This window comes from Miscanthus floridulus, chromosome 3 (genome assembly GCF_019320115.1).
Source record: "Miscanthus floridulus cultivar M001 chromosome 3, ASM1932011v1, whole genome shotgun sequence".
NCBI lineage: Eukaryota > Viridiplantae > Streptophyta > Magnoliopsida > Poales > Poaceae > Miscanthus > Miscanthus floridulus.
Genome location: NC_089582.1, coordinates 120201765 through 120228644, shown reverse-complemented (window position 1 = coordinate 120228644; position 26880 = coordinate 120201765). Strand labels below are relative to the sequence as shown.

At 43.2% G+C, this 26880-nt stretch overlaps 1 protein-coding gene across 13 annotated transcripts; it reads right to left on the bottom strand.

Moving 5' to 3' along the window:
• Nucleotides 1-18397: 18397 nt before the first annotated feature.
• LOC136542214 (uncharacterized) lies at nucleotides 18398-25935 on the bottom strand. Of its 13 annotated transcripts, XM_066534545.1 has the most exons (6): nucleotides 21330-22012; nucleotides 20587-20600; nucleotides 20244-20448; nucleotides 19415-19491; nucleotides 19253-19331; nucleotides 18398-18929 (listed from the first exon to the last, which is right to left on the bottom strand). In XM_066534545.1, the coding sequence occupies exons 1-6, from the start codon at nucleotides 21622-21624 to the stop codon at nucleotides 18859-18861; spliced, it is 741 nt and encodes a 246-aa protein (XP_066390642.1). In that variant the 5' UTR covers nucleotides 21625-22012; the 3' UTR covers nucleotides 18398-18858. The 13 variants fall into 13 exon arrangements, 2 of the variants coding, with proteins under 2 accessions (XP_066390642.1, XP_066390641.1); XR_010780624.1 differs by adding an exon at nucleotides 23832-25935 and having other exon boundaries at nucleotides 18398-19331; nucleotides 19415-20448; nucleotides 20529-20600; nucleotides 21727-23744; XR_010780625.1 differs by lacking the exon at nucleotides 21330-22012 and adding exons at nucleotides 23631-23744; nucleotides 23832-25933 and having other exon boundaries at nucleotides 18398-19331; nucleotides 19415-20448; nucleotides 20529-20600.
• Between the last annotated feature and the right edge of the window lie 945 nt (nucleotides 25936-26880).

The window sequence follows — 26880 nt, the reverse complement described above, 5'->3', positions numbered from 1 at the left end:
GTCACGCTAGACGCAATCTCCTTGATCAAATGAACTGACCGGACCCTGCAGCCAGCGTCCGGTCCGACCGGAGCTAGTGTCCGGTCAGCATTTGACCCTCCATTCACTTCCAACTCTCAATCATATGTGAATGAAGTTTGCTCCATAGGATCATAGGGTTATTGTGGAGCTACCTAGTGCTAGTTTTAATAAGTGGGCACCACACCTAACTCACTAGACTTATCTAGGTCAAGCTACCCGTCCATACCCCCCTTAATAGTGCGGCCAAAGAAAAAAACAAAGTCCTAAACTACTCTAAGTGTCTCTCCAACTCCAATCGACACTTAGAACTAGTCATCCTTAACCTTGTTGTCCATCCTTTGAAAACCGAAACGATTTTCATCGTAGGGGCATGACCACCTTGATTGCCCAATTGATCTCCATTACCATGACCTAACTTAATTGCCTCTGCAAAACACACGTTAGTCATAGTAATCTTATATTATCATTAATCACTGAAACCCAACAAAGGGCCTAGATGCTTTCAATCTCCCCCTTTTTTGTGATTGATGACAATACCACCTTGAGTATATGAAAGAGTGAGGTTTTTTGACATGCTTAGTTCATATAAGCTTTTGTTAATAAGAACAAAGTAGTTAGGCAAGCTTATATGACCCAAGCCAACATGATGTACTCAAAAGATATGAAATAAGCATGAGTACAAGTGGTGAAGCTCATTTGCATCGGAGTAAAGCGCGGAAGCAAAAGCAAATGAGCATAACACAAGTGATATGACATATAAAGGAGTTCAAAGTAGAGAGCACACATGTCATATATCACAATCATGTAGATATCCCTATCACATAGATATAATAGTATGCATGAAAGTAAACACACGAATGCATAGAAGTAATAGTATATCACACAAATAAAACTCCAAGTGTATATAATAGACTAATAGCTAACTAGGCTCCCCCTAAAAGTCGCTCCCCCTGAGTCTACATACTTGAACCCTCTCCCCCTTTGGCGTCAAACACCAAAACCTAAGGGTCGGTTGGCGGGGCTGCAGCGGATGAGCCGGGCACTGAGGTACGAGGAGCAAGATGGAACTGGGCGCCATCATCATCTGATCCTGAGCTCTATACTGACTGACCCTCTATGGCTGGAAGCGTCGCTGAAGCGATCTGGGTCTAAGCTGGGGCAGGTGCTGCCTGTGATGCTGCTGGTATGTTTGTCGTAGGATCTGAAGATGCGATGGAAGAAGGGAGCCTCTAAGTAGTCATGGCGATGGGAGTTGCTATAGAAGGACCTGGGGCATGCATATGTGGTGGTGTAGGCATCCCTGTCAACTCACTAAAAGATGTTCTAAGACTCCTAGAGTGACGTGTCAAGCACAAATAGCGATGGTGACTGATCCGGTGTGAAGCCCGTCTAAAGTGGTGTGAACTACGGGGCTACCACTGGTGAGGATAACCACTAGGACACTTGTACTATAGGAGAAGCAAATAGAGCTAGAGGCTATCCCTGACTCTAAAGCCCACTGGGTTGTACTGCTGGAGTCATCATAATGGTAGTAGGCTGACCAATCTAGGGCAAAGGCTGTGGCTATAGGGCCCCAATGGCTATCACTACATGCTCCATGAATCCCAAAAGCTGCTGTTGCATGAGTAACTGCTGCTGATGCATCTGCTGCTACTGCTGGAGGACCTGCTGCTATCGCTGGAACTCATCCTAACGAGCCTGAAACTGTGCAAAGTTGGTAGCAGTCTCCTGAGCCTATCTAGCCTGATCCTGCTACATCTGCTCAAGGATAGCAATCAAAGCGGGGTTCGTCTACGGTGCAGGTGGAGCAGAGCTAGAACTGCCTACCTCTGCATCATGTCTATGTGGAGGCATCTGAGGAGTAGGTAGGTAGTCGTCATCCGAGCTGTCACTAGACTCTCTCACCTCCTATTATGCCTTAAGCTGCTCCTCCTCAGTAGCTGCTATGCCTCTAATGATCTCATCCTGCTGAGCTACAGACTCTGGTATATCTAGACAATGGTGAGGCTGACTGGGTGCCTATGGCGTGCTATGCCTGATCCTCTATGCCATGTTATAAGAAGGAAACTTGGTGGTGGCACCTCTGTACTCTGCAATCATCTTCGGTGACCTAACTATCACTGCCTTGAGGATAATGAAAGTGATCCAGTGAGCATAGGGTAGCTGCCTACGACCCTTGAAGCCCTCAGCTATCGTGTCCTCCATCTCAGACAGAAGAAGATCCCAAACATCAAACACTGTCTGCTGCATCAGGGCATTGAGAAGCCATAGCTGGATACGTGTCAGGCCCTCCCTATATCCCATCCTTGGAAGTAGTGTCCTCCTCATAATAACCTCTAGAACTCGAGCAGTCGGAGTAAGATCACTGGGGTTCCTGCGTGAGCCCTCGCCAAAAGGCTCCTTGAAGCAGTGTCGCACAAGATCTATAGGGGGCACCAAACCACCATGAGGACACCTGGAAGGCTCTATCTGTCTATAACAGACCTCATGTAACCTGACTGGCTGCTCCTGTAGCCTTAGTATCTCCCTGACCCTCTAACTTGTCAGTCTATAATCTCTGCCTCGAAATGCAAAGTGAATAAAGTTATGGTGCAGGTTAACAAAGAGAGAAGCATAGAACAAACGAACCCACGATGGTACATATAGTCCTGTCCATCCAATCAAATCAGTCAGCCCCGATAGATATGCAAGGTAGGGGTGAATATGCTCTTCAGCTACTGCTGCTATAGCCTCAATGCTGCAGACTCTCTAAGATCTGAAGACTGCTCCACTGTTTAGATATGCATTGTAGAAATCTTCCTAGAGCGATGTGTAGAATCCCTCAGATGCTCTCTCATCCCTCCTCAGAGGAAACCATACATCAAACTCTACAAACCTCAGCTGCTGAACCTGCTTGGCCGTGGTGGCCCTCAAGTCAAGGTGGGTCACTAGAGGCAGACCCTATGGTTGAGGCGGTGGACGAGAACCCCTGAGCTGAGTAACTGATCTCAGTGAAACTAGGACACGAGTACGACCAGAGCGGCGTTACTATGGCTGTGGTTCCAGCTCTATCTCCTTGGCCTACTGGACTTGCTCACCCTCCTGAGACTGCTGTGACGGCTATCCCTCCTATGTCTCCTAAGCTAGCTAAGGCTCCTGAGTCTGCTGTGCCACCTGCTGTGACTCCCCATATGGCTAACTCTCATCAATAGCATGATGCCTTCCTACAATCATGACAGTCCCTGGTGCACCACCATGAAGGCGCTTAACTAGCTTGATTCTAGCCCTTGCTTCTGGTGAAAGCGGCTGATCTGCAATGACAACTCCACTGTGGGCACCTCCTCTTTCGGCACGCTCTGTGGCCTCTGCAACTGCTGCTGCTCTCGCTGTCTCTACATCAGGGTACTTGCGCTTCTTTGATGCAACCTTCTTCATCGCCTTGCCTTTAGGACCTATAGGCAGGCAAGGTAGAGGCCTCTGATCATCATCTCCTGGACCACCACCAACATTCTTGGTGCGAGCCATCTGATCTGACTAGAATCACTACCGCTGATAAGATCAACTGTCCACTAACACTTTCGAGGCTTGGCCTCGATCCTTACTCGCAAGCTTGGCTCTGAGTTAACTGTCAACTACAACTGACACCTTAATGACACCGACTCGCTGCATGATGGAATAGATAGATATAGGAATAAATATGATATTTCTAATAGATGCAAAACCCTAAGAGAGCAAGCAATGTAGGTACGAAATTGAAGCGACTGACTTGCTACCTAATGAACCGATGATCCGAGAAGAGAAGAGACATCACATAGGGGAACCTTCAGAATAGGCTAGGGTTAGGGTGGAGCAGTGAATTGATAGCCCTGGATGCAATTGAAGTCTAAGCTTTGAAACTGATCTAAATCAAGAGCAAAGCAAGGTGAGTGCTAGGGCATGGCCTTACCGGCGCTGTATGAGGATAGCACTACGGCTGTGAATCTCGACACTATGGACTGACGGTGGTGCAAGGGCACCAGAGCTTGGCTCGGTGGCGCTGTGGTGGAACGGCGGTTGTGGAGTCACGTAGAAGGATCTAGGGAGCGCTGTGGTGGTGAGCTTGAGCTACAGCGAGAGGTAGGGCATGATGACACAGTGAGGCTAGGGCGACGGTGCTCGCGTGGAGGATCTGCGACGACGTATGGGCATGGCTGCGGTGGTGAGAGAAGCTACGGTGGCATCGGTGCGGGAGGCTAGCTAGGGCAAGGGCGGATGCAGTGCAAGGTACGGCCGGATTGGTTATAAAGGGGTCCCCATGTGAGTAGAAAAGGAAACAGAGATAAGAATCCTGAAGCCGCATGAAATCTACTGACCGGACGCTCCGGTGGTAGTGATCGAATGCTACCACCCAGCGTTCGGTCGATTCTAGAGAGGTCCAATTCTTCTAGAATCGCTACCGGACGCGTCCGGTGGACACCGACCGGACGTAGCCAGAGTCCAGTCAACTTAGCCTTCATCTTCTTCACACGACCAGACGCTGAGACGTCTTCTGACCGGATGCTAAAAGATAGAGTCCGATCACTCCTTCGCAATGAGTTCACCTCCTATGAACTGACTAGACGCTGGACATCAGAGTCTGGTGCAGCGTCCGGTCACCCTTTTCCAGCAAATCTTCAATGTTCCTACGCACTGCCTATTCCCAATCAAGTCCCAACTCAAATAAGATCCAAATAAACACCAGTTGGGACTGATGTGAGTGACCTCTCTCAAACCCTTAAGTTTTTCAAAATATTTTTCCTTAGGCTATAATTCTTTTTAAGAAAATAGGTGAAAAGAGGTGATTTGAAGACAAACGATAAAACAACATTCATGCATATGCAATACTTGAATGTAAATCTAGTTGCTTGTCAAGTTTGATCCAAGGTTAAGCTTCTTCACACGCTTTTCGACGGTTATCTTAATCATGTTAGACAAGCCCTATATGCAATATAAAGCATTAAACATGCTGTATATTACAATGCAATGCAAGGGACAACACAAGCTTAATTTTTAGTGAAGTTGCTAAAATCGAGCACATTGAGTTCATTCCGCAATCTACAAAATGTTGCCTCATCTAGCGGTTTAGTGAAGATATCTGCCAATTGATCCTCGGTCCTTACACCTTCTAGTGATATATCATTTTTAGCAACATGATCTCTAAGAAAGTGATGACGGATATCTATGTGCTTGGTGCGTGAGTGTTAAACTGGATTATTTACAAGTTTTACCGCACTTTTATTATCGCACAAAAGGGGTACCTTTTCTAGAACTACAGCGTAGTCTAGCAAAGTTTGTTTCATGTATAATATTTGTGCACAACAAGCACCCACGGCAATGTATTCCGCTTCGATGGTGGACAAAGCCACACTATTTTGTTTCTTGGAGGACCAAGACACAAGTGATCTACCAAGCAAATGGCACCCTTCGGATGTGCTTTTTCTATTAACTTTGTAACCGGCATAATCCGAATCGGAATAGCCAACTAATTCAAATATAGCTCCTTTGGGATACCATAGGCCAATGCTTGGTGTGTGCTTAAGATACCTAAGGATTTTTTTACAGCAATTAAATGTGTTTCCTTAGGATTAGCTTGAAATCTAGCACACATACACACACTAAACATGATGTCGGGCCTAGATGTGGTTAAATGTAACAAGCTACCAATCATGGAATGGTAGAGAGTTTGATCAATCGGGTTACCTCCCTCATCTAGGTCGAGATGTCCATTGGTAGGCATTGGTGTCTTGATTGACTTACATTCATCCATCTTGAATCTCTTGAGAAGATCTTTTGTGTATTTCTCTTGAGAGATGAAGATGCCTTCTTTCATTTGCTTGACTTGAAAACCAAGAAAGAATGTAAGCTCACCAATCATTGACATCTCGAACTCCTTTGATATCAATTTACCAAATTCTTTGCATGAGTCTTCATTTGATGATCCAAAGATGATATCATCAACATATACTTGACAAATGAAGATATGCCCATCAAGCTTCTTGGTAAATAGTGTGGTGTCGACCTTCCCAATGATGAAGCCCTTCTCAATGAGGAAGTCCCAAAGGCGCTCATACCAAGCTCTTGGGGCTTGCTTAAGCCCATATAGTGCCTTGGACAACCTATAAACATGATTAGGATATCTAGGGTCTTCAAACCTAGGAGGTTGATCAACATAGACTAGTTCATTAATAAAGCCATTTAAAAATACACTTTTCACATCTATTTGATATAGTTTTATTTCATGATGTGATGCATATGCAAGTAGGATATGGATGCTTCTAATCTTGCAACCGGTGCAAAGGTCTCTCCAAAATTCAAACCTTCAACTTGGGAGAACCCCTTTGCAACTAGTCTTGCCTTGTTCCTCACAACAACACCTTGATCATCTTGCTTGTTGCGAAACACCCACTTTGTTCCAATGACTCTTGCACCTTTTGGTCGCTCTTCAAGAGTCCAAACTTCATTGCGAGTGAAGTTGTTCAACTCTTCATGCATGGCATTGATCCCATCCGGATCTTTAAGAGCTTCTTCTATCTTGGTAGGCTCATAGCAAGAGACAAAAGAGTGATGAGCAATAAATGAAGCAAGTTTTTAAGATTGAGTCATTACACCTTTTGATGGACTCCCTATGATGAGATCTTGTGGATGATCTTGTAGGAGAGGTGTATTTCTTCTATTGACCACTTAAGGAGGAGGTTGTGGAGCATCAACATCTTGTGCTTATACCACCATTTGCTCATGGGAGACATAAGTGTCTTCATTTTCTACTCTCCCATCTTTTTTACCATCTTGTGGTACACTTGATGAAGAGGGTGGATCTATCACTTGTACATCATCTTCATCATCTTTAGGCTTGATGTCTCCAATCAGAATGTTCTTCATAGCCTCCCTCAATGGTTCATCACCTACATCATCAAGATTCTCATATGCTCCTTGGGAGCCATTAGATTCATCAAATTCCACATCATATGTTTCTTCAATCAAGCCAGTGGCATGATTAAATACTCTATATGCCTTGGACTTTGATGAGTAACCAACAAGAAAACCAATATCACAACGTCTTTAGAACTTCCCTAGGTGTTGCCGCTTCTTATAGATGTAGCATTTGCAACCAAACACCCTAAAGAAGGAGACGTCCGTCTTCTTCCCATTGAGCAACACATAAGGTATCTTGCCAAGGAACTTTTAAAGGAATAGACGGTTGGATACATAACATGTGGTATTGATTGCTTCCACCCATAGAGCTTTGGGGGTGTTATACTCATCAAGCATAGTTCTTGCAAGGGTGATTAATGTTCGGTTCTTCCTCTCAACTACACTATTTTGTTGAGGAGTATAAGTTGTGGAGACTTTATGTTTGATTCCAACTTCATCACAATAAGCTTCTATGTTTATGTTGTCAAATTCTTTCCCATTATCACTTCTAATCTTTTTGAGCTTCACTTCAAATTTATTTTGAGCTCTCTTGGCAAACTTCTTGAAGCAAGATACAACTTCAGATTTGTCATGAAGAAAGAATACCCATGTATACCTTGAATAATCATCAACAATCACAAGGCAATAAAGATTTTCTCCCAAACTCTTATATGTTGTTGGTCCAAATAAATCCATGTGAAGGAGTTCTAGCACTCTTATGGTTGACATGAAAGCTTTAGTTGGATGAGTATTTGCAACTTGCTTGTCGGCTTGACATGCACTACAAAGCTTGTCCTTTTCAAACTTCACATCCTTCAACCCTCTCACCAAATCATTCTTCATAAGCTTCTTGAGTGAGCTCATCCTAACATGAGCAAGTCTTCTATGCCATAGCCACCCAAGTATTGTTTTGGTGAATAGGCAAGTCTTTAAATTTGCATCCTCAGAGGTGAAGTCTACTAGATATAAGTTGTTGTATCTAAATCCATTGAATATTACTTGATTATCATCTACCTTGGATACAACAACCTCCTTCTCGGTGAACAAGCATTGGAAGCCAAGATCACACAATTGTCCAACGGATAGCAAGTTGAAGCTCAATGAAGCAACATAAAGCACATTGGAGATGGAATGATCATTTGATATTGTCACTTTGCCCAATCCTTTAACCTTGCCCTTTGAGTTATCTCCAAATGTTATTCTCTCTTGTCCATCTACCTCTTCATCTAGTGAGGTGAACATACGAGGATCACTAGTCATATGTTGAGTGCAACCACTATCAATAACCCAATGACTTCCACCGGTCTTGTAATTCACCTACACATAAGAGATTCAAGCTTTAGGAACCCAAACTTGTTGAGGGCCCTTCACCTTCTTAACAAGTGACGTAGCCACCCAAATCTTCTTAGACTTATTCTTGTTAGGGGGTCCTAAGAACATGACTTTCATCTTTTCACTAGAATCCTTTCTAAGCATGTAGTGAGCATTGAAGGCAAAGGGTCTAGCATGCTTGGGCAAGGGTTGTGGCGGTGGAGTTTGGCACTCATAAGTAAAGTGGCCTTCTTGTCCACACTCAAAACATTTCTTTGGCTTTGGCTTTGGCTTTGATTGTTGTTGTTGAAATTGAGCCTTCTTCTTCTCTACACTTGCCATATATCCAATGCCACTTCTATCCATCTTCATGATGGTGTTCATGGGTAGCTCACTTTAGAGATGCTTGCCTCTTGCAAACTTGCTCAATCCCATCTTGAGATGTTCTTTCTCCATCTTGAGCTTCTTGTTCTCTTCCTTGAGAACATCATTGTTCTTCTCTTCCTTGAGCTTCTTATTCTCTTCTTTGAGCTTCTCATTCTCAAGGATCAACTCTTCATCATGATCAAGAGTTTCTAGCACAATGGTGTTGTAGCTTTTCATCTCTTCAAGATCTTTCATGAGCTTTTCATTTGCATTCTTGAGCTTGACATATTCATCATAGTCATTGCACTCAACCACTTTCTTGCCTTTGCCACTAGATCTTTGCTCAATGCTCTAATCAATTAAATCATCACATGATGTAGCTATATCAATCTTAACAACATGGTTAGTAGCATCATGTGGCTCATTTGGTAAAAATTCTTGAGCAATTATAAGAGTATCATAATTAATCTTTAGGGTTGTATATTCATCTTTTAGCTTATTGTGGCTAGTGATGAGCTCATTGTGCACCCACTCAAGTTTATCATGTTTATCTTTAAGCTCTTTCTTAGAAGATTTGAGCTCCTTGAGTTTGGATGATATAGCATCATTTGCCTCTTTAAGCTCAACATTAGCCTTTTCAAATGTATCGCATTTTGCTAAGAGTGAATCATTTTTAGCATCAAGCTTTTTATTTTTAGCTCTACTCTTTCTAATGATCTTAGTGTATTGTCTTAGTATTTTTATAAGATCATCATATGAAGGTGAATCATCATCATCTCTATCGCTATCATCATCACTAGCTTGCTCATCATCACTACTATCATCATTATTAGTTACCTTGCGTTCACCCTTGGCCATAAGGCATAGGTGTGTAGAGGATGATGCCAATGGTGGCGGTGAAGATGAAAGATCAATAGCAATGGCGGCCACCTTCTCATCTTCACTATCATCATCGGATGATCCACTAGATGAATCAATGTCCGTGTGCCAATCACCGACAATGTAGGCCTTTCCACTCTTCTTTTTCTTGTGGAAGTCCCTCTTTTTGCCATCTCTCTTCTTGTATGGCTTGTTCTTCTTCTTCTCATCTTCATCTTTGTTACTTGAGTCATCTTTCTTGCCCTTGTTCTTGTTCTTGAACTTGTCTTTCTTGGGCTTGGTGCATTGATGTGCTAGATGACCAAGTTCACCATGATTGAAGCAATCCATTTTGGACATTGGCTTTCTTCTAGAGCTTGTGAAGAACTTCTTCTTCTTGCTATCGAACTTGATGCCACTCTTGTTTAGCTTCTTTAGCATTTTAGCGGCTTTCTTCACCATGAGAGCAAGATCTTCATCTTCATCTTCTTCATCACTTGAGCTCTCATACTCAAGTCTTGCTTTGCCCTTATCTTGGCTAGCTTTGAATGCTAAGTCCTTCTCTTTCTTCTTGGTAGAGGATGAGCCATCTTGTGGTGTGATGTGCATGTACATCTCATAAGCATTGATCTTTCCCCAGATTTGTGTCGGTGTAGCGGTGGAAAGATCACCTTGGTGTAGCACGGTCACAATATGCCCATATTTATCAATAGGGAGGACACCCAAGATCTTTCTCACAATGTCGGATGGTGACATTTGAGTAAGTCCAAGTCCATTGACTTCCTCTACAAGAACATTCAAACGTGAATACATCTCATTAGCATATTCTTTGGGAAGTATCTCAAATGAATTTAGCTTTTTAATTACAAGATGATAGCGTTCCTCACGCTCACTCTTGGTTCCCTCATGGAGCGCACAAATGTCCAACCATAGTGCATGGACGTCTTTGTGGTTTCTTACGCGGTTGAACACATCTTTGCAAAGGCCTCTAAAGATAGTGTTTCGAGCCTTTGCATTTCACTTTTCATAATTAACCTCATCGCCTTGTAAGTGTGTAGCATCCTGAGGTTTTGGAAAGCCTTGTGAGGCGGCTCTAAGTATACCAACGTCTAGAGCTTCTAAGTACGCCTCCATACGGATTTTCCAATATGGAAAGTCATCTCCCTCAAAGATAGGAGGAGGTCCATCCTCGTGAGACATCTTGCTCTAAGCGATTAAGCTTAAAAATGTGAGCACAAGGCTCTAATACCAATTGAAAGGATCAAGATGCCCAAGAGGGGGGTGAATTGGGCTAATTCTAAATTTTCTTGCAATAATTAAATCCTACGGTTAGCCCAATTAACCCCTTATACCTAAAAAGTATTTTTATTAACCTAACGTACAAAGGACTTGTAACCTATGTTCCAAACTTACTCTAGCTTGGTAATTCTATGGATGTAAAAACAAGTATTGAAATGCTCAAACTAAATGCTCAAAGTAAATAGAGAGAGAGGAATGAGGCGATGTTTTGCTAAGGTATCGGAGAGTCGCCACTCCCCACTAGTCCTCGTTGGAGCACCCGCGCAAGGGTGTAGCTCCCCCTTGATCCACGCAAGGATCAAGTGCTCTCTATGGGTTAATTCTTTGACACTCCGTCGCGGTGAATCACCCACAACCGCTCACAACTTGAGTTGGGTCACCCACAAGCTCCGCCGAGTGATCACCAAGCTCTCAATCACCACCAAGCCATCTAGGTGATGGCGATCACCAAGAGTAACAAGCACGAACTCTCACTTGACCACACAAAGCCTAATGAGAATAGTGGATGCACACTTTGCTACTCTTGATTCACTAATGAGGCTACTCTCTTAGATTCTCAAATCTCAATCACCTCACTAGGACCTTGCTCTTCTTGGCACTCACAAACGTGTTTCTCAGCTATTGGAATGAGCAAAAGTGACTCCACACACGAGTGGAGCTTCTATTTATAACATGGGCTAAAAAACGAATAGTTATGTGCCTCTGTGGGGTGACTGGACGCTCTTATCAGTTCAACCCGTACACTAGTGATTAAGTGTTGACCGGACGCTGGCAGCGTCTGACCATCACTGACTGGATGTGTCCGGTCGCATTTAACCCTCACTGGAACCTTACTGTACTCGACCAGATGCTGAACCCCCAGGGTCCGGTCAGTACTGACCGGACGCGTCCGGTCATAGATTTTCTCTTCTAGAACCTTACTGGAGTCGATCGGACGCTGGCCCACAGCGTTCGATCACGCCAGACGCAATCTCCTTGATCAAATGAACTGACTGGACCCTGCAGCCAGCGTCCGGTCCGATCGGAGCCAGCATTCGGTCCGACCGGAGCCAGCGTCCGGTCAGCATTTGACCCTCCATTCACTTCCAACTCTCGATCATATGTGAATGAAGTTTGCTCCATAGGATCATAGGGCTATTGTGGAGCTATCTAGTGCTAGTTTTAACAAGTGTGCACCACACCTAACTCACTAGACTCATCTAGGTCAAGCTACCCGTCCATACCCCCCTTAATAGTATGGCTAAAGGAAAAAAAACAAAGTCATAAACTACTCTAAGTGTCTCTCCAACTCCAATCGACACTTAGAACTAGTCATCCTTAACCTTATCGTCCATCCTTTAAAAACCGAAATGATTTCCATCGTAGGGGCATGACCACCTTGATTGCCCAATTGATCTCTATTACCATGACCTAACTTAATTGCCTCTACAAAACACACATTAGTCATAGTAATCTTGTATTGTTATTAATCATCAAAACCCAACAAGGGGCCTAGATGCTTTCAAATGCCTCACAACCAAATCATGTCCCTGACAATGGTACCTGGACACAACAGAGGGAGGCATGGCTGCATAGATATGGGAAAACAGGGAAAATTCTAGGGTGTAGTGGCATGGTATGTGTACTGTTTAGTAGCATTGATGGAACTTGTATTTTAACTAAGACCTATGGCACTTTGTAATGATGTAGTACCTATTTCTTTTCTGCCTATTTGATCTGTTGAGCTTGTATTTCATATCATGCAATTTATTTTCCTTACATACTGGTTTGTTCAATGTTATGCTGGTTGTGGATAGAAAATGGACAATATGCCTAACCAGGTTGTTAACATTGGTGGTGAGGACAATGTGGTGGAATAGGGTGGGGTAGTTGCTGCTGCTGATGGCAATCCAGCAGCCCCTCAGCCCAATGGCCCTATGCATTAGACTCCTATCCAATTTGGGTTCATGCTAAGGAGGTTCCATGATTTGGTGGGGCAGGGGGTCCAAACTGAGAAAGGGTTCAAAGAGGTACATGTTAGGCAGGTTGCACTCATGGTCTCTGAGTTTGTTGGGGTCAATGTGAGCACCCAGCAGATTTACAATCACCTGAGAAAGTGGAGGCAAAGGTGGGTTAAGATTGTTAGGCTCAAGAATTTGAGTGGTGCTCTGTGGGATAAGGACCACCATATGATAGTACTTGATGATGAACACCTGCTTGGCCACACCAATGTTAGAAACTATTTGGATAACACCTCAGCTATCCCTTTTCTTTTGCTCCCCTATGTCTAATAGTTATATTTGTTTCACTAACTAGGACCATCCTGCTGACGCTAAGTTTTTGAACACACCAATAGAGAACTATGTTCAGATGGAGGCCATCTTTGGTGGTAACCAGGCCACAGGCATGTATGCAATGGGCTCAAATGAGCCTCTAGGTACTCCAACTGACATTGGCCAAGGTGATATTGATGCCGTTGAGGACATCACTGACTTAGGTGGCACAGAGGTTGATTCTAGAGAGGGAACTCCTTTTGGTATGGAAGGCTCTAAGGGTTCTAATGCCAAGAGCCAGGAGGAAAGGGGTGGCAAGAGAAGGAAGCTTGCCCAAGAGGAAATAGACCTCATGAATAGAATGATCAAGGTTGTGGAGTCTGTAGGAGATGCCCTCAAGACTCCACAGCATAATGAGGTGCATCAGGACCTTTATGGCTGTGTTATGAACTGCCCTAGGTACTCACAGGAAGCACTCATGTTTGCCCAGTTTACCTGCTGAAGAACAAGGCTGAGGGACTTTGCTTTGTTTAGACAATAGAGGCTCATAGGATCCTATGGCTTAGGACCTACCTGAGCACAATCTACTTTGCTTAGATGCATATGAGTTGGCCTCTCCACTTTTGCATATAGCCATGATAACTGTCTTATGCTATAGGAAGTATTTTGAGGTGTAGCACTAACCTCATCTGATGCTACAAAGAATCATTTGCCGCCTGACCAAGGCTGCACCTAGTTTTGTATAGCATAGGAGGCATGGTGATGGATGTGAGGTTGTATTGATCTATGTGGTGTAGACATTAATAGCGAGTGATTGATTGTCACTTAGTTGATATGAGCCCTAAAATACCTTGGATTGTCACTTAGTTGATCTGAGCCCTAAAATACCTTGGATTGTCACTTAGTTGATCTGAGACATTTCAGATGCTATTATTATTCTTGTTATTCTTATTGTTGGAGTTCCTATTTGGCAGATGATGCAAACTATATCAATCTGAGGTGGTTGTGGGTATTCTTTCTGTTGCTGCTTTATTGTCTTCTTGTGTTTTCTCATGTCTATCATCAAACCATGTGATACGTCCATTCCCAAGCAGCTGTTGTTGGCATGCCTACCAGATGGCTAGGATGGACGTGTCCTACACTTCCATGGCAGCCATGAATTTGCCTCAGCAATTTGTGTTCTTATTTGCCACCTAGGATGATTGCAGTTAGCTTACAAGATGATCATAATTTAGTTTGTAGTTAGCTGAGGCCTGCATTTTTTTGTGCCTATGATGTCAACCATTTTTTTTGACTGAGGCTGATATAATTGTGAGATCCTTTTTATGCCTATGAAGATAACAATGTCAGTTTGAGTAATGGATTATGCACATTGATGACCTTGAACTTGTTAGGTACTGGAGCATTGTTTCTTCTATCTTCTACTTATGCTTCTTATGGCTGTCATCAAACCATGTGAGACATCCTAGCCCAAGCAACAGCTGGGTAGTTGTGATGATCTGATGGCTAGGTTGGATGTCTCTCATGGTTTCATGCCTGTCATGATCTTGGTTTTCTACTATATGTTTGAGATTTGTTGCTGTCTATGTTTCTTATGCTCCAAGTTCAAGGTCAAATGAAAAGACAATTAAATCTGAGGCAAATCCATTGAACTAACATTCATTTTATCAACATCTTATACTTGCTTTTATGTGTTTTAAGGGGCACATGGCTTGGTATGTTGTGTACCATGGCATAATTCCTGGGGTATATGCAACCTGGGCTAGATGCAATGCCCAGGTAACTGGTTTTCAAAAAACAACAGTTACATGAGCTTCCCTAACAAAGAAGAGGCGGAAGCATCATACTTGGAGTTCATGGGTTATGAAGATGACAAAGTTTTTGTCAATCCTCTACCAAAGGTGGTCAGGAACAAACCGATGTTATTTGTTGTGGCTATGGTGCAGTCTTTTTTCTTGCTGGTGCTCCTGTGGTTCATTCTTGCTCGTTGCTACAACTGCCTGTGATGCTCAAAATGACATGGCTTGGTATGTTGTCTATCAAGGAAAGGAACCTGGGGTCTATGCAAACTGGCCTTCATGCCATGCCCAGGTATCTGGTTTTGCAAACTGTTGCTACAAGTGTTTGTGAAACCTACTTGTAGTGCTTCGGGCAACCAATCAAGCCCTAAACACGTGTAAAGACAATGACCTTGTGAGGAACTATGATTTTTGTTGTTCATGATTTGCTGAGAGTACTATTGTCATGTTTACTTATGTCATTAGAAGCTCCAAGGTCATTGTTAATGTTAAGCTTATTGAACTGAGACAAAGTTATCTCTGTTTTCTTCTATTGTTCTTCATTCTGCATAAGCTGGTGGTAACCACACCAAAATGGTACATGGGTGCTCGCACCTCAGGCCGTGCGCCAACCAAACACAAACGCTACCACCACTTCATACAACAAAACGATCAACGAGGGCAACCAAACAGAATCAATGACATCCAGGACAGCTAAGCTAAACCAAACCATACAAAGGTGGGTGAATACTTCTATGCCGGTTCAGAAGAGCGTGGACAGGGCCACCCTCCCGGACCGTCGACCTCGGAGCAACTAATCACGCCCACAGTGGACGAAGCGCCATGATTAGATAAGCATAGTCTTGCGGCGTGCCGTAATAAATAATCAGGACCAAATAATGATCGCGATATTGGCACATCTAAATAAATGAGTACGTATTCGCCATGATTCTCAACTGGACCAATGCGCATTTCTTCATGGCTCTCTCCCGCTCACGCAGCCGTACATGATCTGATGGCTAGGTTGGATGTCTCTCATGGTTTCATGCCTGTCATGATCTTGGTTTTCTACTATATGTTTGAGATTTGTTGCTGTCTATGTTTCTTATGCTCCAAGTTCAAGGTCAAATGAAAAGACAATTAAATCTGAGGCAAATCCATTGAACTAACATTCATTTTATCAACATCTTATACTTGCTTTTATGTGTTTTTAAGGGGCACATGGCTTGGTATGTTGTGTACCATGGCATAATTCCTGGGGTATATGCAACCTGGGCTAGATGCAATGCCCAGGTAACTGGTTTTCAAAAAACAACAGTTACATGAGCTTCCCTAACAAAGAAGAGGCGGAAGCATCATACTTGGAGTTCATGGGTTGTGAAGATGATAAAGTTTTTGTCAATCCTCCACCAAAGGTGGTCAGGAACAAACCGGTGTTATTTGTTGTGGCTGTGGTGCAGTCTTTTTTCTTGCTGGTGCTCCTGTGGTTCATTCTTGCTCGTTGCTACAACTGCCTGTGATGCTCAAAATGACATGGCTTGGTATGTTGTCTATCAAGGAAAGGAACCTGGGGTCTATGCAAACTGGCCTTCATGCCATGCCCAGGTATCTGGTTTTGCAAACTGCTGCTACAAGTGTTTGTGAAACCTACTTGTAGTGCTTCGGGCAACCAATCAAGCCCTAAACACGTGTAAAGACAATGACCTTGTGAGGAACTATGATTTTTGTTGTTCATGATTTGCTGAGAGTACTATTGTCATGTTTACTTATGTCATTAGAAGCTCCAAGGTCATTGTTAATGTTAAGCTTATTGAACTGAGACAAAGTTATCTCTGTTTTCTTCTATTGTTCTTCATTCTGCATAAGCTGGTGGTAACCACACCAAAATGGTACATGGGTGCTCGCACCTCAGGCCGTGCGCCAACCAAACACAAACGCTACCACCACTTCATACAACAAAACGATCAACGAGGGCAACCAAACAGAATCAATGACATCCAGGACAGCTAAGCTAAACCAAACCATACAAAGGTGGGTGAATACTTCTATGCCGGTTCAGAAGAGCGTGGACAGGGCCACCCTCCCGGACCGCCGACCTCGGAGCAACTAATCACGCCCACAGTGGACGAAGCGCCATGATTAGATAAGCATAGTCTTGCGGCGTGCCGTAATAAATAATCAGGACCAAATAATGATCGCGATATTGGCACATCTAAATAAATGAGTACGTATTCGCCATGATTCTCAACTGGACCAATGCGCATTTCTTCATGGCTCTCTCCCGCTCACGCAGCCGTACATGCACTCATCAGCGATCTGTAATCCGGCAGCGTTGAGCTCTACAAGCAAGAAAGCAAGCACCACCACCTATAGCAGGAGCGCTTGCCCACGTGCCCGTGTGGTGCGCTCATGGCTGCTGTCACTTTGCGAGCCTGTGTGCCCAGTGCCGCTATCGCAAGCGGACGCGAGGCGAGGGCGATGGCGAGGGGCAGATTGCATCAGGGAAAGGCTGTCGTGAGGAGGAAGAGGTCTCTGACGCGGCGACAACTCACCACGCCAGGAAAGCGGGGAGGGCCGGGGGCCGACGCGTCTCGGTCGGTCGGATTCCCTGGCGCTGGCGCGCGGCGTCGAAAAAGCAGCCAGAAAACGGGCGCCTAGTCGTTTGCCTTGCCGGATCTGATTCGTGCGCGGATCATCATCGCTAACCCCCTAGGGCTATGGTGCTGCCGTGCGGGTGCTGGATCTCATCCGATTGGAGTTGAAGACGACATGCATGTCAACATGGGCAAACTCTAAAAAGCAAGCAGCACTGTGACGCCCGTGGCCCGTCCCCCCTGAAGATAGTCGCGGACGAGGTTGCATGATCAGTATGGTCGCAACTCACAACATGCGCTTTTTATGTGCAGGGAACCTACTCATTTCACCACCATTTTCTGAATCCTGATGAGAATTTGAGACGTTCTCAGGACTTGTCCGCTCCCTTAATTCAACCAATCTGTAAATGAGCCTCCAATGTTGTGGGATACTACTCCTCTGTCCTAACAAAAAGTATAGTTCCTACTTTTTATTAGACAACTAGGCAGTGTGCCCGTACGTTGCTACGGAACAACTAAACTTTTGTACTAAAAACACATGAATCATACGATAAAATAACAATACTGTGAAATTAAATACCCATGCTAATGCAATGGCGACCTTCGATAATACAAATCAAACATTCAAAAGAAAATATATACATCGGTAACAAAGCGTATAGTGCTCATGCTAACGCCACAACAGCATTTCAGATATGCTTATGAAAACAACCAAACGAAGGCACAAGAGATGAAGGGGCACGGGTGATTAAGGAATTAAAAATAATAACAACCGGCAAGGAATCAAACGTGAGCAAATTATGTCAATTTTTACTGAAAATCAAACATTAGCCGACTATTACTGAAGAAATAGAGTACCAACGCATTCTTTTAGTGGAACTGTGCATTTGAAGGGGATAAAAAGAAGTATCAATCTCATATATGGTCGAGAGATAAAGCTCTAATAAAATAAATCCCACAGCCAAACCAAAATAGAATCAAAGCAATTCAAACATCTGTAAACAGGTACTAACGAGGATTTCAGTACAGATTCCTTGTTGGTTTGGCCAAAAGTCCAGCTTTTAGCCGCCAGATATGCATACAACTTTTAACTCAGATATGCATCCATCTTTGATTATGAAAGCGTACAGTATCTCAAAACACTTTCCAAGAAAAAAAACAGATCATGTGTTCCCCGCCCAAGATGTCGTTCTGGCTTTAATTTCCTTGCTAGGAGGCTTAGAATATAAGGACCAACAGGCAGCAGCAACCAAAGCGCTGCAAAAATGCTAAATCATAATTAACCTGGGGGACTTAAAACTGAGTACATTGCTAATTGTGTGATTGCAAGACCATGGGGAATCATCTAGTGTCCTAGAAAGATTGTTATGAACAGGGAGAGCCTAAGAGTGCCGAGCTGATTGGTGAAGCCCATAGCAAACAACCCTGGCTTCCTTGCCCTGAAGCAGATTGAAGGTGTAAGGAGATCTCTCACACGATTTCAACCACAGCCAAACAAGGTGTTCCTGAACTCCAATGACCTGTTGCGCAACCTCCAGTACCTGAATGTGTCGAGCAAGAAGAAGAAATGATGTCAGCACTTTCTCGTCTTGTTCTGAGTTACAGGGGAAGAGCCACAATCCTACCAGTGCAAGTTAATAACTGCAAGGGTGTATAGAACAAGCAGAAAACTGTCACTTCCATATCTTGAGCAATAATTCAAAAAAATACTCATGCAAGATATAACAACAAACAATTGAACCTGTTACATTATTGAAGTCATCAAACATCGAAAGACAAACAGGTTTAACTGATCCAACTTCTTATTTTTCCAAATTATCATCTAAAGCATTCTGGTTGTTGGAAATTTCTAAAAACAAAATACCATCGTACGGCCGTCGAACAGGGTGGGCTGGCAGAGGCACGCGTATATTAAGAAAAGCACAAATGTTCGGACCAAAGACCTGCATGGAGAGATAGAGGGATCAGTTTCTCGACTGAAACCAGGTGAAAGCATCATTTTTTTTCAAAACACAAGAAAACAAACTCTGGGCTCTCTTTCATGATCCCGTAATCTTGAGCAGCTTTGATCGACCTTTCGTATGTTTGCTTTATTGCATCCCTCTTCAATCCAACAGAAAAAAGAGAGAAATCAGAAGGCATCACAACTGGGAAGCAGAAGGGGGAAATGACAATGGCAGCAGTCAGGAGCATCTGGGTTTACTTGAATTTTATTCTCAAAATCCCCCACCGACAACTGCATCAAATTGAACTCTGGATTCAATTCAAGCTCTCCAAGTCTCAAGCTCTATATACATACATACATACATACATACATACACACACACACACATATATAATATATATATATATATATATATATATATATAAGGATTTCATCCTACAAATACTTATCATCAAAGTTGTGTCAAGTCTAGGTGCTCAGTTGAAAAGTGCAGTGATGATAGACATGAAAAATGGTGCTACAAAATTATTCTACTATCATCTGACATGTGAATGGATTTATAGAACTGTACAAATAAAGTCAGTTTCTATAAGAACATACCAAACAATAAATTTAAAAAACGGAACACTCTATGCGGCCACATGGTCAGGAAAACTAGAAAATGTATAGTATATAGCCCATGCTAACACTACGGCGATACCTGGTAATACAAATCAAACAACCAAAAATATTTCAATTTGATAAAAATGGAATGGACATATCTGTTACAAAGGTTACCTGCTATTATTCTTAGCCCCCATGGACTCAAGACACGAATCACAAAACAAAGCAAATTTCCCACTGCGGAGTGTGCAAGATAAAGCAATTAAGCAAGCTGAGCAAGGTATGGATGAGGGGAGGAATAACAAACTTTTGCAGGCTTTGCATCTGAATGTTCTCTTCTGAGGTGCTGAGCCTTTTGCCTTCCGTATTGCTGACCGCAACATGTCTAATGTAGCATTTGTCCATGCCCTCAATACATCATGCAGACTATTTCCATTTTCCAGCAAAAAGTAGTCGGATGGGTGCTTTTTTGTACTCCCAGCATATACCTCAAAGTAGTAAGGTGAAACAACCTGCAACTCATGTTCCATTGGTTCAATCCTCAAAGCTCGGATAAATAGGTGGTGATTTTGGAGAAGAGGAGAAAAGTCACTTTTCGGCCTTTGCATGAAGAGCATGAGCACAGTATGCCGATGGCTTTGATAACTCACCAGAGTACTGCTCGCTGAAATAAGATGAGAAATAGATCCCTGGTCAAAATTACAGTAACCATGATACTGACCACAGAATAAGACATGGAAAATGCAAGTGCATGGTACGATATCTTGGCCTCCAAAACAGCAAATAGAGATCACATCTCACGTTCACCATAATGCGTCATGTTTTTCTTTTTTTTTTGTGCCAAAAAGATAATACAGGTGCAGTAGGCCATGCTCATGTCACAGAGGTACCGAAAAGACAATACAAGTGCACTGTAGGCTCAATTGGGCTCCTGGAAATGAACAGAATGGGAAGAATTAAAAGGGCATGCAATTCCATATCTCATAGATTAATAAATTTGTCAAAAACCCAACTCCATGGTAGTTCCCAGGGATAGATACACTAAACCTAATCTCCCTGCTTATCCTACACAAGAAACAATGCAAAACAACTATTGCAATGGGCGGTGGCTTTCCATTCTTGGCTTATAAGCACACAGATTAAAAGATACGGCCACCATGTTTGAAGTAAAAATGCTATCACGAACAAGAAAACAAATCGGCAAAATTAAACAAGCACCTCCGCAGATGAATCGTCAGGAAATTAATAATTTGCTACGCTTGGAATAATTTCTGGTACTATGTAGTAATAATCTTTTGTTAGCACGCCTCAAATTTTGGAAACGGATTTGAATCCGATAAAGAGAGAAATCGAAAAGATTGGTTCAATGATGAGTAGCACGAACAACACGTACATGCTGGCACACGCACCACGCAGGCACGTACTTGGATGGGCAGCGCGTCCATGTCGGCCCGGAGCGCGACAATGGGTGGGCGGTCGGTGCGAAGCGTGGTGACGACGCTGGTGCGCGTGACCAGGTGGCGGAACCCGACACCCAGGGCGTCCAGCTCGTCGCGGGCGAGGCGCGTGTAGGAGGAGAGCTTCACGTCGAGGTCGCCCTCCAGCTTGCACGCCTCATGCTGCAGCTCCTCCCACTCGGACTCCTGCAGGTCCAGCGCCACGGCCGCATCCGACGATGACGACATCATCTCCGGCTCTGGCACCGGCACCGACGAAGCGCGAGATCCAATCCGGCGAGGGGTCCGGGGTCGCTTGTGACGCAAAGAAGAAGAGGGGAAAGTGGGGAGTACCTCCGATCTGGATCCGGACGCGGGGCCGTGCCGTCGTGGGGAGCTTTGGACTGGCAAGGAGGGTGGGTGCGGCCGGCGTTACGGCCAGCTCCGGGCAGGCGCGGGCTGCGTCGCGGCGAGCTGCGGGCGGGTGCGGCGGCAGCGTGGGCAGCTGCGGGTGGGCGACGATGGGGAGGCGGGCGGAGGAATCACAGGAGCGGTTTCCTTTTCTGCGGCGTGGACTCGCGGTGATCGCAGGGGAAGGCAGACCGAGGGAGCTACGGGTGACGTTGGCAGACAGATGAACCAAAATAAATATTGTATTTAAACAAATATTCACACTTTATTTTTTTATTGTAGGAGATTAATCTTAAATTTGAATAAAGATATGTACAAATTATTAATATTTATGATGTATCATGAATTTCATTACATTAATTATAGAATATTTTTAGAAAAATATTAATAATTTTTTCTATAAATGTACTTAAATCTAAGAAAGTTTAAACTAATTAGTTCAAACGTAGCACGATTATTTTTGTTTTTGAAGGAGCTAAGAGATATCAGGTGCTTATAAGCTCCGTTTGGTATAGCTTTGTTTCAATAGTGAACTAGTTGTTTATAGCTTAAGCTCCACGAGCAGCTCTAGTGGTGGAGTAAAATTGTTTTTGGTAAACTGTTAGGCAAAATTGTTCTATATGTGTAAATTCTTAAAATATATTCTCACAAATCAAATCTCTGCCACGTAGGGGCTTATTTTCAACTTCATCCCGCATCCATCTTTCGTAATAGCATATATGAAGGACACTACAGAAGTGTTTAAAAATACTCCTTCCGTTCTAAATTATAAGTTGTTTTGATTTTTTTTCATCCATTTTTCTATGTATCTAGACATATTATTATTCAGATGTATAATCAAAAAAGTCAAAACGACTTATAATTTGAAAGTGATGGAGTACTTGTATGACACAAGGAAAAGCTACAGCAACAACAACAAAGCTTGTCAGTCTCAAGCAAGTTGGAGTAGTCTAGAGTTAAAACCCACTAAGAGCCCCCTACTCACGATTCAAGCACATCAATAACTGTTTTTCAAGCACTCCTATTCAAATATAGATCTCTAGGTATATTCTAAGCTTTCACATTTTTTTATTGCCTCCTCCATATTAATTTCGGTCTTTCTCTATCTCTCCTTGTATTATTAGCTTGGCACATGGGGCGCGCCAAAAAAAAACAGTAGGAAACCATCCAATAAGGGTCTATTTGGATTGGAGTTTTTCCATAGGATTTTCAAAGGAATGAGATTCCTTCATTTTACTTATGTCACCCTGTGTTTAGACCTATTCAGCTGGTATTAAAGTCGGCTGATAAACCAACTATAGCTGTTTTATTATGAGAAAAAAATACTATAGATTCTAACTGATAAGGCGACTTAACAGACCCTTTGGAATGGAGGAATACGTCACCCTCCATTTTGAAAAAAAAAACCGATGTCCATGTGCTTTATGCTTTTATTTTTGAGAAAAATTTACCGGCAGTCTTCAAAATTGTCTGAATGTACGATCTAGACCCATAAAACACGTGGGCACGCCACATGCGCCCACAAGGTAGATCAAAGTGGGGGCAAATCTTGATACTATATTTTATATAGTCTGTTTAACCAAATTCAGAGGTAACTAGCAAATGCCCTACGGAAGTCAAAATTTTATAAGGCAACAAGAGTACGAAAAAAAGTGGGTCAAAATCAATAGATAAATAAATAGTTCTAAGACTGTTGCTGTATTTTTATCTATCATGAATGGGTCCCTAAGGTAACAGAAATTCAGCCTAAGGTATTAAGTCGTAAGCCTGTGCTGCTGTATCTCTGAGTCTCATCCTCTTTGCATGGCTGTAGCATCTTAGATTAAAATTCAAATGAAAAACCATACATGTACATTGATGATTTTCAGGTAGAATGCAGTTCTAAAACATCCCAGCTTGACCAGCTCCTGTCCTGATAAAAGGCTGAATCGTTTCCTACTTAGCATATTTTTCTACTCCATCTGAACCAAAAGATAATAGGTTATCAGAGATAATAAGATAACCAATGATGAGACGAACATAGCCAGTTCTACCTTACTTTTATTTACCTTTGATTGCGTCCTACTCTTGTCAAAAGCAAAATTCTCCAGCGAGTCCAGTCCTTTGTTTTCAACATCATGGATCTCATACTCTGATGCTAATACCTTTTTCATTTGGATAATTTCAAGGCCTACTGCCCTGACCACATCACATATATAGTTAAGCTAATGTAAAATAACATCACACATTGGTTCAGTTATAGAAGATTCAAGTGATAAAAAATTTCTACTGGAGCAGAAAGTTGTATAGAAGATCCATGTGATAAAAAAATTCTACTGAAACAGAAAATTAGTAATGGTGTCAACCACACAATCTGGCTCCTCCAAAAAACAGCTCTACAAATCCTAACTCGTCCCCTAGTAAAGCTGAAGCTCCTTCTGGAGCCATACCAAATAACACAAGGAATTGATTAGTGTGCTAAAAAACTGAGAATTGATCCCTATTTGCTTGACTGCAAGGAGTAATATAACAAATTAGTTCAAACCTATCAATAGCATGGTAATTGATCTTTCTTTTTATAAAAATGAAAATGATGCATGCAATTGCAGAAACCATCTAAGTTACTCTGTTACTTTAAATTTGATTTGTCGTGTTTGAACAAAGAAGGGATCGAGTTCGGAACGATGATATACGTGATAGATTAGGGGTAAGCACCAATTGAAGAAAAGCTTGTCCAACACCGGTTGAGATGGTTTGGACATGTCCAACGGAGACCTCCCGAGGCACCGGTGCGTAGTGGAATCCTAAGCCAGGATAGTAACGTGAAGAGAGGCAGAGGAAGACCGAAGTTGACTTGGGTAGAGGCAATAAAAGGAGACTTAAAAGGATGGAATATACCCAAAGACTTAGCCTTAGATAGGAGTGCTTGAAAAACAGTTATTCACGTGCCTGAACCTTGATGGCTTCTGCTGGGTTTCAACTCTAGCCTACCCCAACTTGTTTGGGACTTAAAGGCTTTGGTGTTGTTGTGTGTGTTGAACAAAGAAAACAGATACCGAGACTCATGCGTGAGAGTGCACTGGCCACATCTGATACCAATCTAATTTAAAATTCTGAACTTGAAGCAATTCAAAGCTACAAGTTAAAAGCTTTGAATATGAAAGGGGCAAACAATACGTGTAAAAGAGAATCAGTTAAATGATAGCATAACACATGCTGCTCAGGATAGTAGTTAAAAGCTCTGCGCATGACAAATGATAGTATCACACATGTTGCTCAAGCTATCCTGCTTCTTCCTGATGCTCAAAATTGAATAATCTTTGTGTTGCAGATTTTATTCCTACTTGTCAGAGTTCTCACTTGTTCGTCTATTGATTTGAGCATTACAAGCATAGTGGAAATTCTATAGAGAACGACAAAAGCTCCCATTAACTGCTATAGTTCTCTAACCTTCTATAATTAAAAGGGCAATAGGTTCACATACACATAGACCGAAGTTTTCAGTAATATTCTTCAATTTGGCAGGTAGAATCAGATGCCTATGAAGGCATAGACTCTGTCGGCATCAAATATTGAAAGCAAAATCCAGTCGTGCTTGGTGCCTTCTGAAGAGTAATCTCATTGAGCAAAGCAAAATCCAGTACCCATGAAATCTTCTGTAGTAGCTGAAAATAGGTTCCACTCCGCACGGGCATTCAAAAGGAAACAATTGGATGAGGTTAGGGGAGGGGTGAGACGCAGCTTACCGGCCAGGGGCTCGAAACCTAACCCTAGATATTGCAGGTCACAGCTGCGGGGAGAGGGCGCGCTTCTTCGGCTGCTCGGAGCTCCTTCAACGGTCCGTCTCCTTCGCGGCTACTCGGAGCTCCTTCAACGGTCCTTCTCCTTCGCAGCCAAGCAGGGAAGGGCGTGGTGGGGCGACAGCTTCGCGGGATGTGGTTGGGCGACGGCGGCGCGACGCCGGAGTGGACCGCACGGGCCCTCGCGGTGGTGGAGTGGACCGCACGGCCCTTGCGGCGTCGAGGCTGCGGAGTGGAGGGCAGGCGCCCTTGCGGCGTCGGGCGGTGCGCTTGGGAGGAGGAGGGCGTGTGGGAGCTGGGACTCTGGGAGGATGCCGGATGCGGGAGGAGAATAGATTGGGGCGGCGTCGTGCTGAGTGGGAGTCGCTGGGTCGAGCGCGTGGCCCACATGTCGGCGCAAATTTGAGTTATGGAGATGCGCCTGACGCAGCGGCTTCACCACGGGGAGTGAACGGGTCCTGTTTCATCTGGTTAGGAGTAGAGATTAACACCCTGTTCGCTGGGTTTGTACCGTACTTTTTAAGTTAACCTATTTTTTTCTCACATCAAATCAGTCAATAGTACTTTTAGTCATGACTTATTAATCAAACAAGCAAGCAAAAAGGGCATAAAATCTCTAATTGTCCTTTAGCCTTTGCTCAATTTGTTGATATGTACTTTTTGCTTAGACATATATCCAATATTGAAATCATGAGTCTGCCACTGTGTACTATACAAGAGCTGTGTAGCAATTGGTCCCCCTAAAACAGGAAAGCTTTTTCGATTGCTTGATATGTATGAGGTCCTGGACTGGATGATCTTCTCCCTGAAGCTGATTCCTTGTTTGAATCAGGATACGGTGATATGGGTCATGTTCGTTTGTCTTATAATCTGTATTTTCCAGTTTATCTTTTCAGCTAGAACAGTATTTTCTCTCACATCAAATCAGCCAGAACAGTATTTTAGTTTTTTTTTTCAACGAAGCGAATTGGCCATGATCCTGATTCCTGAATGTTTATCATGATTCATGAAGCACTACACTGCAATTGGGGGAATCTGCAAGGAAGACATTTGCAAAATTAAGTATGTCGTCCAATCGTACACTTCATTCAGGGCAGTGGCTTCTCTCACATCAAATCAGCCAGAACAGTGTTTTAGTTTTTTTTTCAACGAAGCGAACTAGCCATGATACTGATTCCTGAATGTTTATCATGATTCATGAAGCACTACACTGCAATTGGGGGAATCTGCAAGGAAGACATTTGCAAAATTAAGTATGTCGTCCAATCGTACACTTCATTCAGGGCAGTGGCTCGTGGAAAGTGCATCCACTTCCACT

Coding starts and splice junctions, on each gene's coding strand:
- LOC136542214 (XM_066534544.1), bottom strand. CDS start 21,624: ATGATGTCGTCATCGTCGGATGCGGCCGTGGCGCTGGACCTGCAGGAG. Junction 19,332..19,414: donor ATCATGAAAGAGAGCCCAGA/GTTTGTTTTCTT, acceptor CTCTCCATGCAG/GTCTTTGGTCCGAACATTTG. Junction 18,930..19,252: donor TGTTCGACGGCCGTACGATG/GTATTTTGTTTT, acceptor CGACACATTCAG/GTACTGGAGGTTGCGCAACA.